Below are 13125 nucleotides of genomic sequence, written 5' to 3'. Positions count from 1 at the left end.
TCTAGGTTTTTATAAAGCACACAGTGAGAACCAGGGAGAGTTTCCCCCCTCTCCTTCTCGATAGTGCAATGTCACCTCATGGTTTATGAGACTAGTACTAACATGCAGTCCATAGCAGGCTGTGCAGGGTTCCAGAAAATGTACTTCAGCCAAAACCCCACACAGGAATCTCATAGGAGAAGAGCAGATATTTCATCGAACCAGACATGAATCATGGTCTAAACTCCAGCACAGCCAGAGTTAACTGGCGTATGCACATGGTTGCCCAGTTGTTTTTGTTTGACTGAAAATTAGAGGGGCTTATTTTTCTTGGCTTTTCTGATAATGCTACAAAATATGACACACCAAGCCCAAGATTGGTTTTCTACCTGTTACGCATCTTCAATTTCAACTTCCCTTTCAACTAAATTCTGGCTGCCTGTTTCTGTCCACACAGACATTGTCTCCTTTCCCTCTCCAAAATTCACATTCAGAGAAATTAGATGTGCCCAAACAAGACCCCACTGCTTCAGAAAAGGTCTCCCTCCCTGCAGATAAGCTAGGTGCTACTCAATGAATGATCTGTCTTTTGTGAATTTGATTCTTCATTTTAACACAGGATCAATTATCAAAACTCAAGGTACACTGTATATTTCCAAAAGTTTATATCATTTTTAATCATAAAGAGACATTCATTCCAGCAAAAGGTGGGAAAAGAAACTGACTTTTTATTGTGCACTAACAGATCTGGGTTCCATCTGATCAGCCGAAGAAACAAATTCCAGAGTTGAAAGACATACCACTGAGGATAGCTAACTACCAACCCCCAGACATTTAAGATTCAGACACTGTTCGGTTGAGATCTCTGTTCATCCCAAAGACTGCAGCAGCAGCATATGAGAGTGCAGGGGGGAAAAAGCAATCTCTTGGACAGCCAGGAACCAAGCCATAATGGGCTTTGCACCTTAGAACTACAAACTAATTTCTTCTGGTTGTTTTCTAACTTTCTTCACTCTTCAGTCCCCTTTGAAATACTTTACATTCTGTAGGCTCTGTCCGCTCTCTCACCTTACCCAACACTACAGCTTCCAGGGTTTGTGCGCCATCTTCTATATGGCAATTCAACTGAGCCACAATCCACAGCTCCCGAGACTCATGCAGTTACTCTGCTTAGTTTTTCAATAGATTTTATCCCATGTCTCCTGAGCTCATGTGCAGAATCCACTTCCAGCAACTAGCTACTCAAGTTGTATTGCTTTAAGGACATTTGTGAGATTCTAAATGAACTCATAGCCCTTTCATTTTCTCTGGCTTCTATAGCACTTGGACTTGAAAGTACATGTAACAATCAACATTCAGCACATTTTGCTCTTGAGCATGACTGGCTTCTCATTTGACTAGTTATGAGAAAAAGTTATTGTATGGAATGCCAAAAAGCAAAACTTGGTCCTGTGACAGCATTTCCAAGCTTGAGAGGGTGAGGGAAGAAGGGCTGACGGCTACAAAATTTTGGAAACTCAATTTTTGCATTAAGTCCAACAGGAACTCAGTTTATATTTAATATAAAGTAAAACACATTCAGCAGCTTTTATCTGCAAATGCACAGATAATGCAAAAAACAACTTTAAGGATCCCAAGCTATGAAGTGGTTCAAGCTAAGGACAGAAAGCCAGGAAAAACTTTGGCTTAGAAACATGAACTGTGATCTGATTCACTATATGGTTCTGGGTTTTGAGAATCTGGCCTAGTTGAAAAGTTGGATAAAACTGGAACCTCACAATGAGACTGCAGCTGAGCTGTCCTGAGTAATTACAAAAATAAAACACCCAATATGCCTGCACTATAAAACCTATTAACACTGACTTCATTATAGGATTGAAATGTCACCCTAATTAATCAAAGAGAAAATATTCACAGGAAGAAGTGGGAAAAAAAGCTCAACAGGAAGAACAAACCAGAAAAGTAGTTAAGTGTATCCTGCCAAGTAAAGGGAATCGAGTTGATGATCAGACAGACACTTTCACTCTCCAATCACCGTGATCCTATGTCAATACTGTCAATCATGCACGAAGAAGCTTGTCCAGGTAAATAAAGATAGTACTTTTGACTGGTTAGTGCTCCCTAATTGCAGATTGATTGTGGTGGACAGAATGCATACCAGTTGTGAATGAGAGCAGATCCAGCAGAACAAAGAAGAGAGTCCAACTCACTCAGTAAGGCAAATATATATTAGACTGCCCAATGTCTTCAGCAAGAACCATCAGTTTCCCCTACTGACATCTTCCACTGTCTGCAAGGAGTGCATTACTGACCTGTCCTGTCCAGGAAAGCAGCACTTGATCTAAAGCCAGCCCTAAGACTCAAAAAATTGAGTTGGCTTAAAAATCATGACTGATATATATACATAGTCTCTCTCTCACACACACACACAAACACACGGAATTTGGGGTTCTTTTTATTTGCCTCATGGTTTTTGAGGGCAAGATTTTCAAAGGCACAAAGGGGAGTCATATGCTCAACTCTCACAGACTTCCAGTGAAAACTGAGCAACTAACTCCCCTTGCTCAAATAAATTGGTTAGTCTCTAAGGTGCCACTAGTACTCCTTTTCTTTTTGCGAATACAGACTAACATGGCTGCTACTCTGAAATCTAACTCCCCTTTGTGCCTTTGAAAATCTCCCCTGAGCCACTTGGATTTTTCAAGATTTTCTCCACAGCAAAGGGAGCTAAAAATTTACATATTTTCAAATAAAGCTGTGGCTTTAAGAAAAAAACAACTAATACTGTGAGACTTGTGATAACGTGGCAAGAATTGGCAACACTGCACTTATAACACTCTGGTATCCACCCCAGCCCCCTTTACACATTATTCCAGTCACTGAGTCCACAGATGCTTGCAATAGTTAAAGTTTGAAAAAACAGCAGGGAGAGCTTAAAAGTCACACAAGCACTGGAGATGGTAGCTCCTAGGCACTTGGCATCTTCCTCACAAAAAGAGCAGTAACTCTGTATTAAAGTATCACTCCCTCCCACACAGCACATGGCTCCAGCACATCCTGTCTATGTTCTTCCTGCCCTCACTCACACAAAAAATCCATCCTACCTACTCCCATAACCCAAAAGAGATTTGGGGATTATCATCCAATATTCCAGAATAAGGCACATTCCATTCCATAAATTCAGACATGAGCCACTCCAACTCCCCCAAATTATTCACATGGAAGTGAATAAGTGAAAGTCCAGATACAAAATATTTAGGGCTAGATTCACACTTGCCAAACTGTACTCACAAGACTGGAAGGAGATGCGGGTGGCACAGGTGGTATTAAACCACCTCTCTATTTCCCTAATCATGGGATTGGCGAGCCGGTACTAGTCCATGTGCAAGACTGAACAGCCCTAAACCTGCTCTACCTTATGACAGATGCTTATGGTCTCAAAGGGCTGTTTCAGCAGCTATGGATCAGGCAGCTGTAATAGCTTCCTGGCCACGACCCTTGTGTCAGGCTTGGGAAGGGGTAGGGGCATAGGGCCAGTATGTTGACCTTTTATCACATGAGGATTCACCTGTGCTGAATAATCCCCAAGTAGCTAGTTAAGCCTAGTTTTTGGTACAATGCAGATTTAAATGGCCAGAAAATCTGAAATTTAACCAAAAGCAAGTGCCAGGTACATGGGCTCAAATTACTGATCTGCACTGCTACATAGATTACTTGTACTATCGTTGATGAGTCTATATTGCCCAATACTGCACCACACTGTAGCACACAGCCCCAGAATCAGGCCAACGATATCACTACAATCCTAACCACACAGCACGCGAGAAAAAAGAATAAATATATCTTGTGGTCGCTATGCGTTAGACATTTCAGGTGCAGCCTGGACTGCTGTGTGAGTACTAGAAGTAGCACGTCATTACATGTAGGAGATACAGCTTAAGAGCAATATCAGGGTTCCCTAATCCCCCAGATCAGCAGCATGGCCACTTTTCTCTGCGAGTGACCTGCATCTCACAATAGCATCAGAGTTTGCCATTCTCAGTCTACAGCTTGGCGACAGCATCATATTATATGTAACAGACATGAGCTGAGGAACAGCAATGCACTCCCCACCAGGCAAGGTTGTGCTGTTTCTTTTCCCTCAAGTCTCCCTCTGACACCCTGCCCCAAGCACAAACACTCTGATTTTCTTCAACCGCCATTTTTGTTGTTGAGTGCAAAAAAGTTACCCTCTGGTCAATGGCTGAGTATAGCATACAAAAGGGTTACTAAAATGTGGGTATTTATTTATTATGCTCCCATTGCCTGGGTACATTACATAATTTAAAAAGGAAACATCAACTGTGAGGCCTGCACTGGCTGCAGGAACCTCTCTTTACCCTTCCCCCCCATTCAGCCATCACTAAGGGGAAAACTTTCCAAAGACTTTACCCAAGATCAAAGATCAAGCTGAAACTTGGTTGAAGAGATGAGCCTCGCACTGGGCACTAAAAGTCAGCTAATCTGCACTCTGATGCAGATATGTTTATTTAATTTTCTTAATACACTACGTATGGTATATAAAAATACGTTGAAAGACTAAAGTCCACTTTACTGATCTTAACTTTCCTTAGGGAGTGGTCTATAATTAACTGTCATACTGCACCCATCATAAAAGGAAGCTTATTTCCATGTCAATCCTTCCATGTGTTTTAGAAGGATGGAAGGGTTCTCCCTGTTTCCCCTTCACTACAGCCTGCTAGTATTTACTGAATGGAGGATCTGCATGTCTTTGGAAATTTTCCTTACCTGCAGAAAAGTGCAGCTGTGCAGGTTGGGAAGAGAGAATGGAAAATTGACTCCCAGCAAGAAATCTTTATTCCCCAGACATTGAGTCCTCTGTGGGTGCTCCCCTTCTGGATCTGTCCAGGAGCGCAAGTGATGGAGCCTGTAGGAGGCTTTCAGAGACAGGAAAAGAGCTAACCATCTGAAATAAACAATAGTAAATGCACTTATTCACTGCTCTGTGGAGGGGGCTGAAATAGCTACACCAGGACTGTGGTTGGCATGTCTTATTCCTTTAACATTTCATTTTTACAGTATCTGGCTTCGGGGAAACAGGGTTTTTTTCCCCCCCAATCCAATTTCCAATTTAACTATTTCTCATTTTTACTAGTACTTTTCTCTGACTTCTCCACAAGCACCTGCACATATAGATACGCATGGTAAGAAGAATGTACAGAGCTACACAAAGATCTATGTGAACTTTGTCACTTCAGAAGAAAAAGTCTTAACACGTTACTGAACCACAGAACAGAAGTGACTGGTCCAATAATCTCAACCATGAAATCTAGAACACTTACATATTACCTAAGCAAGATATCTAGATTATACTGCCCTCATTTTATGTTGAATTTTCTTTCAGTTAACAGCATGGTACTAATCCATTTTGCAAAAAATGCTCACTTCAAAATTTTAAGATTTAGAATTTTCATTTTATATAATACTATGGAGGAGGGTGTTAATTTAAGCAGGCTTGGCAGGGTTTGATTTAAATTGATAGATGTCTGTAGAAATCCATTTCAGCTGACACACTGAAATCGACCCCAAAATATCCAACAGTAACAGCAGGAACGAGTGCAGCCCCTTGGCACCATGCACCTGCAGAGACCAAATGTCACTGGCCCTGTGGCAGCACAGGAAGCCCTCTGCAGCCCAGCTCTTTCACTCCCATGACAGTGGGGCTGCAGAGGGCTCCCTGCATTGCTGGAGGGCTGAAACAGGTGTACGTAAGGCTGCAGTACTAGCAGGCAGAGAAAAGACCTCCAGCCAGGACTGCAAGGAGGAGAAGAAGCCTCCAAATGTGAAGGAGGCCACCCTGGCGCTGAATTGCTCTGTCACTGGGCAGGAATCATTCACCAGCAGGCTCAAGCCCCAATGGCAAGGGGCTTGTCCTCCTTCTTGGGGCCCTGGTCATGGGGTCTCTGCTCTGCCTTGCCAGGACCACAGCTTCCTCAGCATCTCTTGTGTCTGAAGGGATCAGGTGTCACCAGCCCAGCAGCCACCCAGGGAGCCCTCTGCAGCTCCACTCTCCCAGTCCCGCTCAGTCAATCACCAGCCCGGAATGTGGGAGCCATCCCTCAGCTGCAGGGTACCCCCTGACCCCAGGCTAGGGGCTCCTCATCCTCCTCGCAGCCCTGACTGGGTGCCTTGGTGGGTTGCACTGCCCTGCTGTCAGTGCCAGAAAACCGCTGTAGCCCTGCTGTCTACGACAGTGGAGTTCACAGTGCAAATCCAGCATGGAGTCCTTCATGGTTAAAAGTCTATCAACCTGCAAGTGTGCCTTGGAGAATCATTCCATGCTGTGATTGGCACACTTGGAAGGAAGGCAACAGTAACTTCAGTTGAAGTATAGCCAATATTATGGCCCAGGGTAATTCTCTACGAATTTTAAAATATACAAAGAGAGAAGAAAAAAAATTAATAAAAACAGAGAAGTAGTGTGGTCTATGGAAGTCTGGATTTTATTCTTGCCTTGGCTCTGCCACTGCCCTGCTGTGACACCATGGGCAAATTTTTTCCTTCACGCCCTTTGCCTGTCTTGTCTATTTAGAGCGTAAACTCTTTGGGGTACAGACTGTCTTTCTCACTGTGTGTTCACAAAATGCCTAACACAACAGGCCTCTTATCTCGGTTGATGCCTCTAGACACTACTATAATACAAATTAATAATAAATGATAGCTCATCATAGCCCAAGAATATGCAAGTTTATTACAGAAATACTGATTAAACTGCACATATTTTTCCTCTAAGTTTCTTTATAAAATTAAATGAATAGAATTACTTTCCTCACCTGGCTAAATGTCCCTGATTCATGAGGTTTGCCATTTCTGCTGGAGACATATCAATAAATCGGAGGAAAGAAAAACAACTTTCTTCCTTGGCACCTAAGATCACAAAAATGTCAAAGTTAAGGCTGACACCTGTTGCAGTCCACATACAGGAGACAATCAGCACACATGACCAGTCCGGGTGATTTCTGATCCCAAGGTTCTAGACATCCAAATGCCTTATTACAAAAAGAATGTGAAATGATACAGGAACTCTCACTGTTACCTATCTCTGTAGAGCAGTGGTTCTCAAACTTATTTGATCGGGCTCCCCTTCTTTGTGTTTGTAGTAGTTTACATCCCCCCCCTCCCACCACACAAGTACATATGTGGACATATGTGATGGTGGTGCTTCACTTGAGTCAGTTTTGGCTTGTTTTTCACTTGAAGTGTTTATTTTTCTTGTTGCACGAATGAGCCAACGATCCATTGTAATAAAAGCAAAAGCAAAACTGTGATTGTGGTCCATACTTACAATTAAATTTGCACATCTTGTCATAGCAAACAGATTAATGGACAGATGGCGACAACTTTGTATAATGCTATGCAAGCTTAACAAATCAGTCAAAATGCACAGCACCATCTGAGGCCCTTATATATCTGTAGGAATCAACTTTGCTAGTTATTCATTGCTATGGGTACAATGTGTGCAATAATTCCCCTTGTCATGCCCCCAGAATACATTCCGCACCCCCAACCCTGGGGGGCCCATCACCCAGTTTGAGAACTTCTGCTTTAGAGGATGCTAAAGGTTTCACCTTAATTGCTATTCCCTGAATTCAAGTCACTGCTTCTGGGCCAGACAAGAGGAGGAATATTAAAGATGTAGGAAGGGGTACACTCATTTAGTTTCATATTCTTACCATATTTAACTCTCCACCATCATTACATTTTTCTATTCAGTTAATGCAAAAATCTATCTCCCTGAAGATTTATCAAGCCAAAACTAATTAACAGATACAGAGCAGCCAACGGGATATGCAAAAGAGCTGTACAGACAGCACCCGATCACCCATGAATCCCACATCCCTGTGGCTGCGCAAAGTCCTTCTGACTTCAATGGAAAGCCACACAGATTAAGGGGTCCATACTAACAGATTTTGATGCAGGAATAGAGCCTTAAGTGTGTTCCTGCTCCTCTTCCAAAATCTACCCTCTCTTTCGGCAAGTTAATTACCAGGTTCTCTCTTACTAGCACAGTTAGTAATAGCAATTTTAAATGGAATACTACATCAAATGTACAAAGCTTGTTTAGTTTTCTGTTCAACTGGTCACTAATAAGCTTTCGTGAGCTACAGCTCACTTCATCAAAGCTTATGCTCAAATAAATTTGTTAGTCTCTAAGGTGCCACAAGTACTCCTTTTCTTTTTGTGAAATAAGCTTGTTGACTTCATGTCAAGTGTTAAGGTTGAAAGGTTCTAATGAATTGTGACCAGAGAGGCACAGAATCTATAGTCCTAGGGAGAAGTTAATCTACACCAATTCTCCCTCCAAACAAGACAGCTTGCATCATCATACTGCAGTGTGCTAGCCACCTTAACTGCTTCCCCAGGGAAGTAAACCTACCCTTCCTATGGAAAAGAGACTGCTGGATGTGGTCCGGAGCGAATGGCGAAAGTAAAACCCGTAACCACCTGAAAATGAACAGAACAAAATAAAAAATAAGAAAGTGGTAATTTAGTTCACATTCAGTCAAGAAGTCAGAAGTACTAAGCTCTGACCCCAAATTACAGAATGACTTTCAGTTACAGTATCACAGTTTCACTCGCCTCTTGCTGTCGAGGAGTTTACAGAATTTGGTTCTTCATGTTAAGAAACCTGATCCTCTGGTTTTCCAGTATTGCATGATAATTAATTAATGAAAAGCAGCAGCCACAATGTATTTTACTTAATTTAACCATGAGTCAGAACATCATTTCTGGATTGCTTTTCATATTGGGAAAGAGTGCTGATCCTATTCTTTACTATAAAATAATGGTTTATGCGATACACTGCTCTGCGCATTTCTCATGATTGAATAAGATAAAGATTAAGCAGGCGTTGCCATAAACAGAGCAACCAGCAGACCGCACTCGAACAGCTCTCTTCCATCTGGTGTAAGCTATTACTAGCTGTCAAGGCACTGGAAGATGCTCACAACTTATCATGTTACACTTAATCAACACTGACAGCTTCCTTACATATGAAAAGCCACTCAAGGGAAACCAGGTTCCTCCAGTATTCTACTGAAGCTTAATTCCATTACACATCATCAGCAGAAAAAGGAGAGAGTATAAATTGCTTTGTCTTACTTTTCCTGAGGGCTTGTCTACACTTACAGCACTACAGAGGTGCAGCTCCATGGCTGTAGTGCTTAGTGAAGACACTACCTACGTGCTGACGGGTCTCCTGTTGGCGTAAGTACCCCACCTCCCCAAGAAACTGTAGTTATGTCGACAGGAGAACTTCTCCCAATGACATAGTGCTGTGTACACTGGGGGTTAGATCAAAATAACTACGTTGCTCAGGGGTTTGGATTTTCCACACCCCTGAGTGACGCAGTTATACAGACATAAGTTTGTAGTATAGACCAGCACTGTTCTGCTTGTTCAGTTAAAGGATTATTTGATGACTATGGCTCTGCTATGAGAGAACACTGAATATTGGATGTGTAACAGCTAAATAAAATGAAAGAAAACAGGGAAGCCACCACTTGGCTAGCTTTATTTAAAAACCTCAGGGAATGGGGTTAATCAGAATTTATAGATTCATACACATTACAAGACCAGAAGGGATAACTGATCATCTAGGCTGACGTCCTGTAAAACACAGGCCATATAACTTCCTTGAAATATTTCCTGTTTGAACTAAAGCACATATTTTAGAAAAACATCCAATCTTGATTTTAAAATTGCCTGTGATGGAGAATCCACCACAACCCTTGTTAAATTGTTCCAAAGATTAATTATCTTCATTGTTAAAAACGTACACCTTATATCTATGAATCTGTCTAGCTTCAGCTTCCAGCCATCAGTTCTGGTTATACCTTTGTTCGACTGAAGAGCTTTTTATCAAGTATTTGTTCCCCACATAGGTACTTATGAACTGTGATTAAGTCACCCCTTAGCCTTCTCTTTGTTAAACTGACTATCACTATAAGGTATGTTTTCCACTCCTTTGATCATTCTCACGGCTCTTCTTTGAGCTCTCTTCAATGTATCAACATTCTTCTTGATGTGTGGGCACCAGAACTGGACACACTATTCCAGCAGAGGCAACACCAGTGCCAAATGCAGAGATAATATAACTTTTCTATTCCTACTTGAGATTTCCTTGTTTATGCATCCACGGATTGCGTCAACCCTATTGGTCACAGCATCACACTGGGAGCTCATGTTTGGCTGATTATCCACCATAACTCTGAAGTCATTTACAAAGCTACAGTTAAGTCTGAATAACATTATAAAAACACTGTAAAGTACTTCAACAGTTTCACTTGTCATCTAGTAGCAGGTGCCACAAGAAGCAGGTGAGCGACAAGCCAGTAGGGACAGAGTGCTGTGGACCCATGTTAGGGAAGAACCGTCTCACACTAGTCTTTAGTGACAGCTCACTCATACATCTCTCTAAAGGCATTAAATGGCTCCAGAGGGAGCTGCAATTAGCCCTCCTCAGCAAGGAGGGTAGGCCAACAAGGGGAGTTTTGAAGGTAACTGGAGAACAAGAAAAAAAACAAAGGTAGACCTTACAACACCGCCTCAAAATAACAGTGCACAAAATGCAGAGATGTGCCATAACACAAAGGAACATGCTAACACATAATTTAGAATACAAATACCCACTTAAACAATGCTACATATCCATTCATGCACGTATCCCCCCAGCAAGAGAGTGAGAGAAAACGATATACAACTCAATCCAGCCCTACCAGTAAAACTGCAATGTTGTGTAGGCTACTGACTATTTCAGTCTCTGGCTAAAAGCTTTACCAGCTCCGTTTTGTCTAAAATCAAAATTTTGGGAGACTGACTGACGAGCCCCATAAAACCCTTGCAGAATCACAACAGCACAAAAGAGGGAGAGCCAATATTTTAAGAGACGAAATCAAAGATGCTGAAGAAGTTGAAGGGAAGGTTGAATTGGCTTGCCTGTCCCGCGAGTGATTAAAGACCCTGATCTGTCCATGACGGTAGATGAACTTTGAAATCTGGTATGGCTTTAGGGAGATGTGAAATGGAGACCAAGTTTCTTGTCGTTCAAACAGCTCTGGGTGATTACACACCTGGGTAAGAAAAGGAGGATGTCAGCTACTTGGGTGGGGGAAAAAAAATAGAAATCTAATCATATGCAGCATTTTCCAGCCCAATGTTTAGAAAAATTGCTCGCTCAAACCATGGAACCGGTGAGCACACAACAACAACTATTTGACAGAGCGTCCATCTTAGTTTAGATACCAGATAATTTTATTTCCTGACCACGTTACTGCTATTGCCTCTTCTTCCCCAAGTGAATGATTTCCTCAGTGTTGAATGGGGACCCAATTAGCAGACACATGCACTGTATGGCAGGGACTCTGCTTTATTGTATGTATTAGAACTGCTGGTCTCAAGTTACACTGCGTCGGGGCATAACTGAGGGCTGCATGCAATCGACCAGCCCGGATTAGGAAGTATTTTTTTGCTATGGTGTTTCCAAGATGGCTGATGATTATACATTTTTTGCTGACCTTACCTTCCTGAACTGCATGACTAGATTCATGAGGCTACTAGTGGTGTTCTGTGCTTGCTGGGTAGTGCCCATGGAGGACTGCAGCAGGTCATCAATAGAGATTTTGTTCTTTAGAGCTTGGTACAGCAGTTTCTGCCTGGTGGTCTGCTGGCAGTACATGAGAATCTCAATCTGCAAAACAGTAATGGGATTATAGTCCTATTCTGTCCCTAAACAGAGAAATACCAGATCAAGATTCAGTATATATAGGCCTTGTAGGATCATATCATAGAAAAAGCACAAAGGTATTTAAGGCACCTAAAGATGCAAATAGGCACCTTGTGGATTTTTAATGGTGCCTAGGCACGTAACTCCCATTGATTTTAGGTGCGTTTGAATATCCTGCTATGTGCCTACCTGCATCTTTAGGCACCTTTGAAACTGTGGCCCAGGACCCATACTATGGTAAAGTCATGTCACCAAGCAGCTGTTCTCAACCCAGGGGTCACAAATCAGGTGCCAGTCATCATGATCATCCTGGCCATCCCATATTACCATATATGGGGTGGTGTTCAGTATGGAAAAGGCACTGTCAGAGCAAAGAATCATCCCGTAAGCCCTTGTCTGCTTCATCAACGTCTCCAGCAAGCCCCTGTCGCTCCCCTGGCTCTGACCATGGAGAACATTCTGAGGAAGTGAGAAACATCACAGAGGAGAAGGAATGGGACCCATGGATCCAGGCCCTACACGGCTCCACCTACCAATTCTACTTAGTAAAAGGAGGGCGTATGAATGCTGGAGAATACTGTAGCTCTGTAGTGGCTCCACTGTACTCCATGGGATGGGGGAGATGATTCCCTTCTGTGCCAAACTCCTTAACACACAGCCTAGTTACTCTGGATGTGAACTGGGACCAGGATTAGTCCCTTACTAAACCAAGGCTTGGCCTACACTATGAAAGGGTGAACCAGCCACATCGCTCATGGGTGTGAAAAAGCCACACTCCCAAAAAACGTAGTTAAGCCTACCTAACACCCAACATAGACAGCGCTAGGTTGATGGAAGAATTCTTCTGTTGACCTAGCTATCGTCTCTCAGGGAGGTGGATTACCTACACCAATGGGAGAACCCCTCCAATCGGGATAAGTAGTGCCTATATTTGAAACGTTACAGTGGCACAGCTGCAACATTTCAGGTATAGACAAGACCTAAAAGTTGGTCTATACACAAACTTGCACCAAAATAACTAAATCAATTGTAACTAACACCTTTTGTTATTTTGGTGCAAGGCTATGTGTGGACACTAGTTTCTGTTTAAGAGTGCACCATATCGACAGTTGGTTTGTTTTTTTAAATGGACTAGCTGTTCATATACAGCGCTGACTTATTTTCAGATACTAAACTGCATTAAAAGAAACTAGAGACAATATCTAATAATTCCCTGTGATGGGGTGTTCACCCCACACAAGGCAGAGCAGGTTAAAATAGGACAATGAACCATTTAGGCTGCACCTGGAAGAAAGCAAGAGACTGATAAAGGCTAATTGATGACATTCTGCTGGGAAGGAGCAGGCTGAGGCTGCATAAAG

General features: G+C 42.4%; 1 protein-coding gene across 1 annotated transcript in view; it reads right to left on the bottom strand.

The window, feature by feature from the left end:
* The window catches only part of INO80 (INO80 complex ATPase subunit), a 130658-nt gene that overhangs the window by 56405 nt on the left and 61128 nt on the right, over positions 1-13125 (bottom strand). Inside the window, exons 20-24 of the mRNA XM_084630137.1 lie at positions 11561-11728; positions 10978-11111; positions 8417-8484; positions 6813-6906; positions 4768-4945 (exon numbers count right to left, since the gene is read on the bottom strand). Coding sequence (XP_084486263.1) covers positions 4768-4945; positions 6813-6906; positions 8417-8484; positions 10978-11111; positions 11561-11728 — 642 coding nt within the window. The remainder of the gene's footprint in view (positions 1-4767; positions 4946-6812; positions 6907-8416; positions 8485-10977; positions 11112-11560; positions 11729-13125) is intronic.

Source organism: Lepidochelys olivacea (genome assembly GCF_965140295.1).
Source record: "Lepidochelys olivacea isolate rLepOli2 genome assembly, chromosome: 6".
Taxonomy (NCBI): Eukaryota; Metazoa; Chordata; order Testudines; family Cheloniidae; genus Lepidochelys; species Lepidochelys olivacea.
This window is presented reverse-complemented; position numbering and strand designations above follow the sequence as displayed.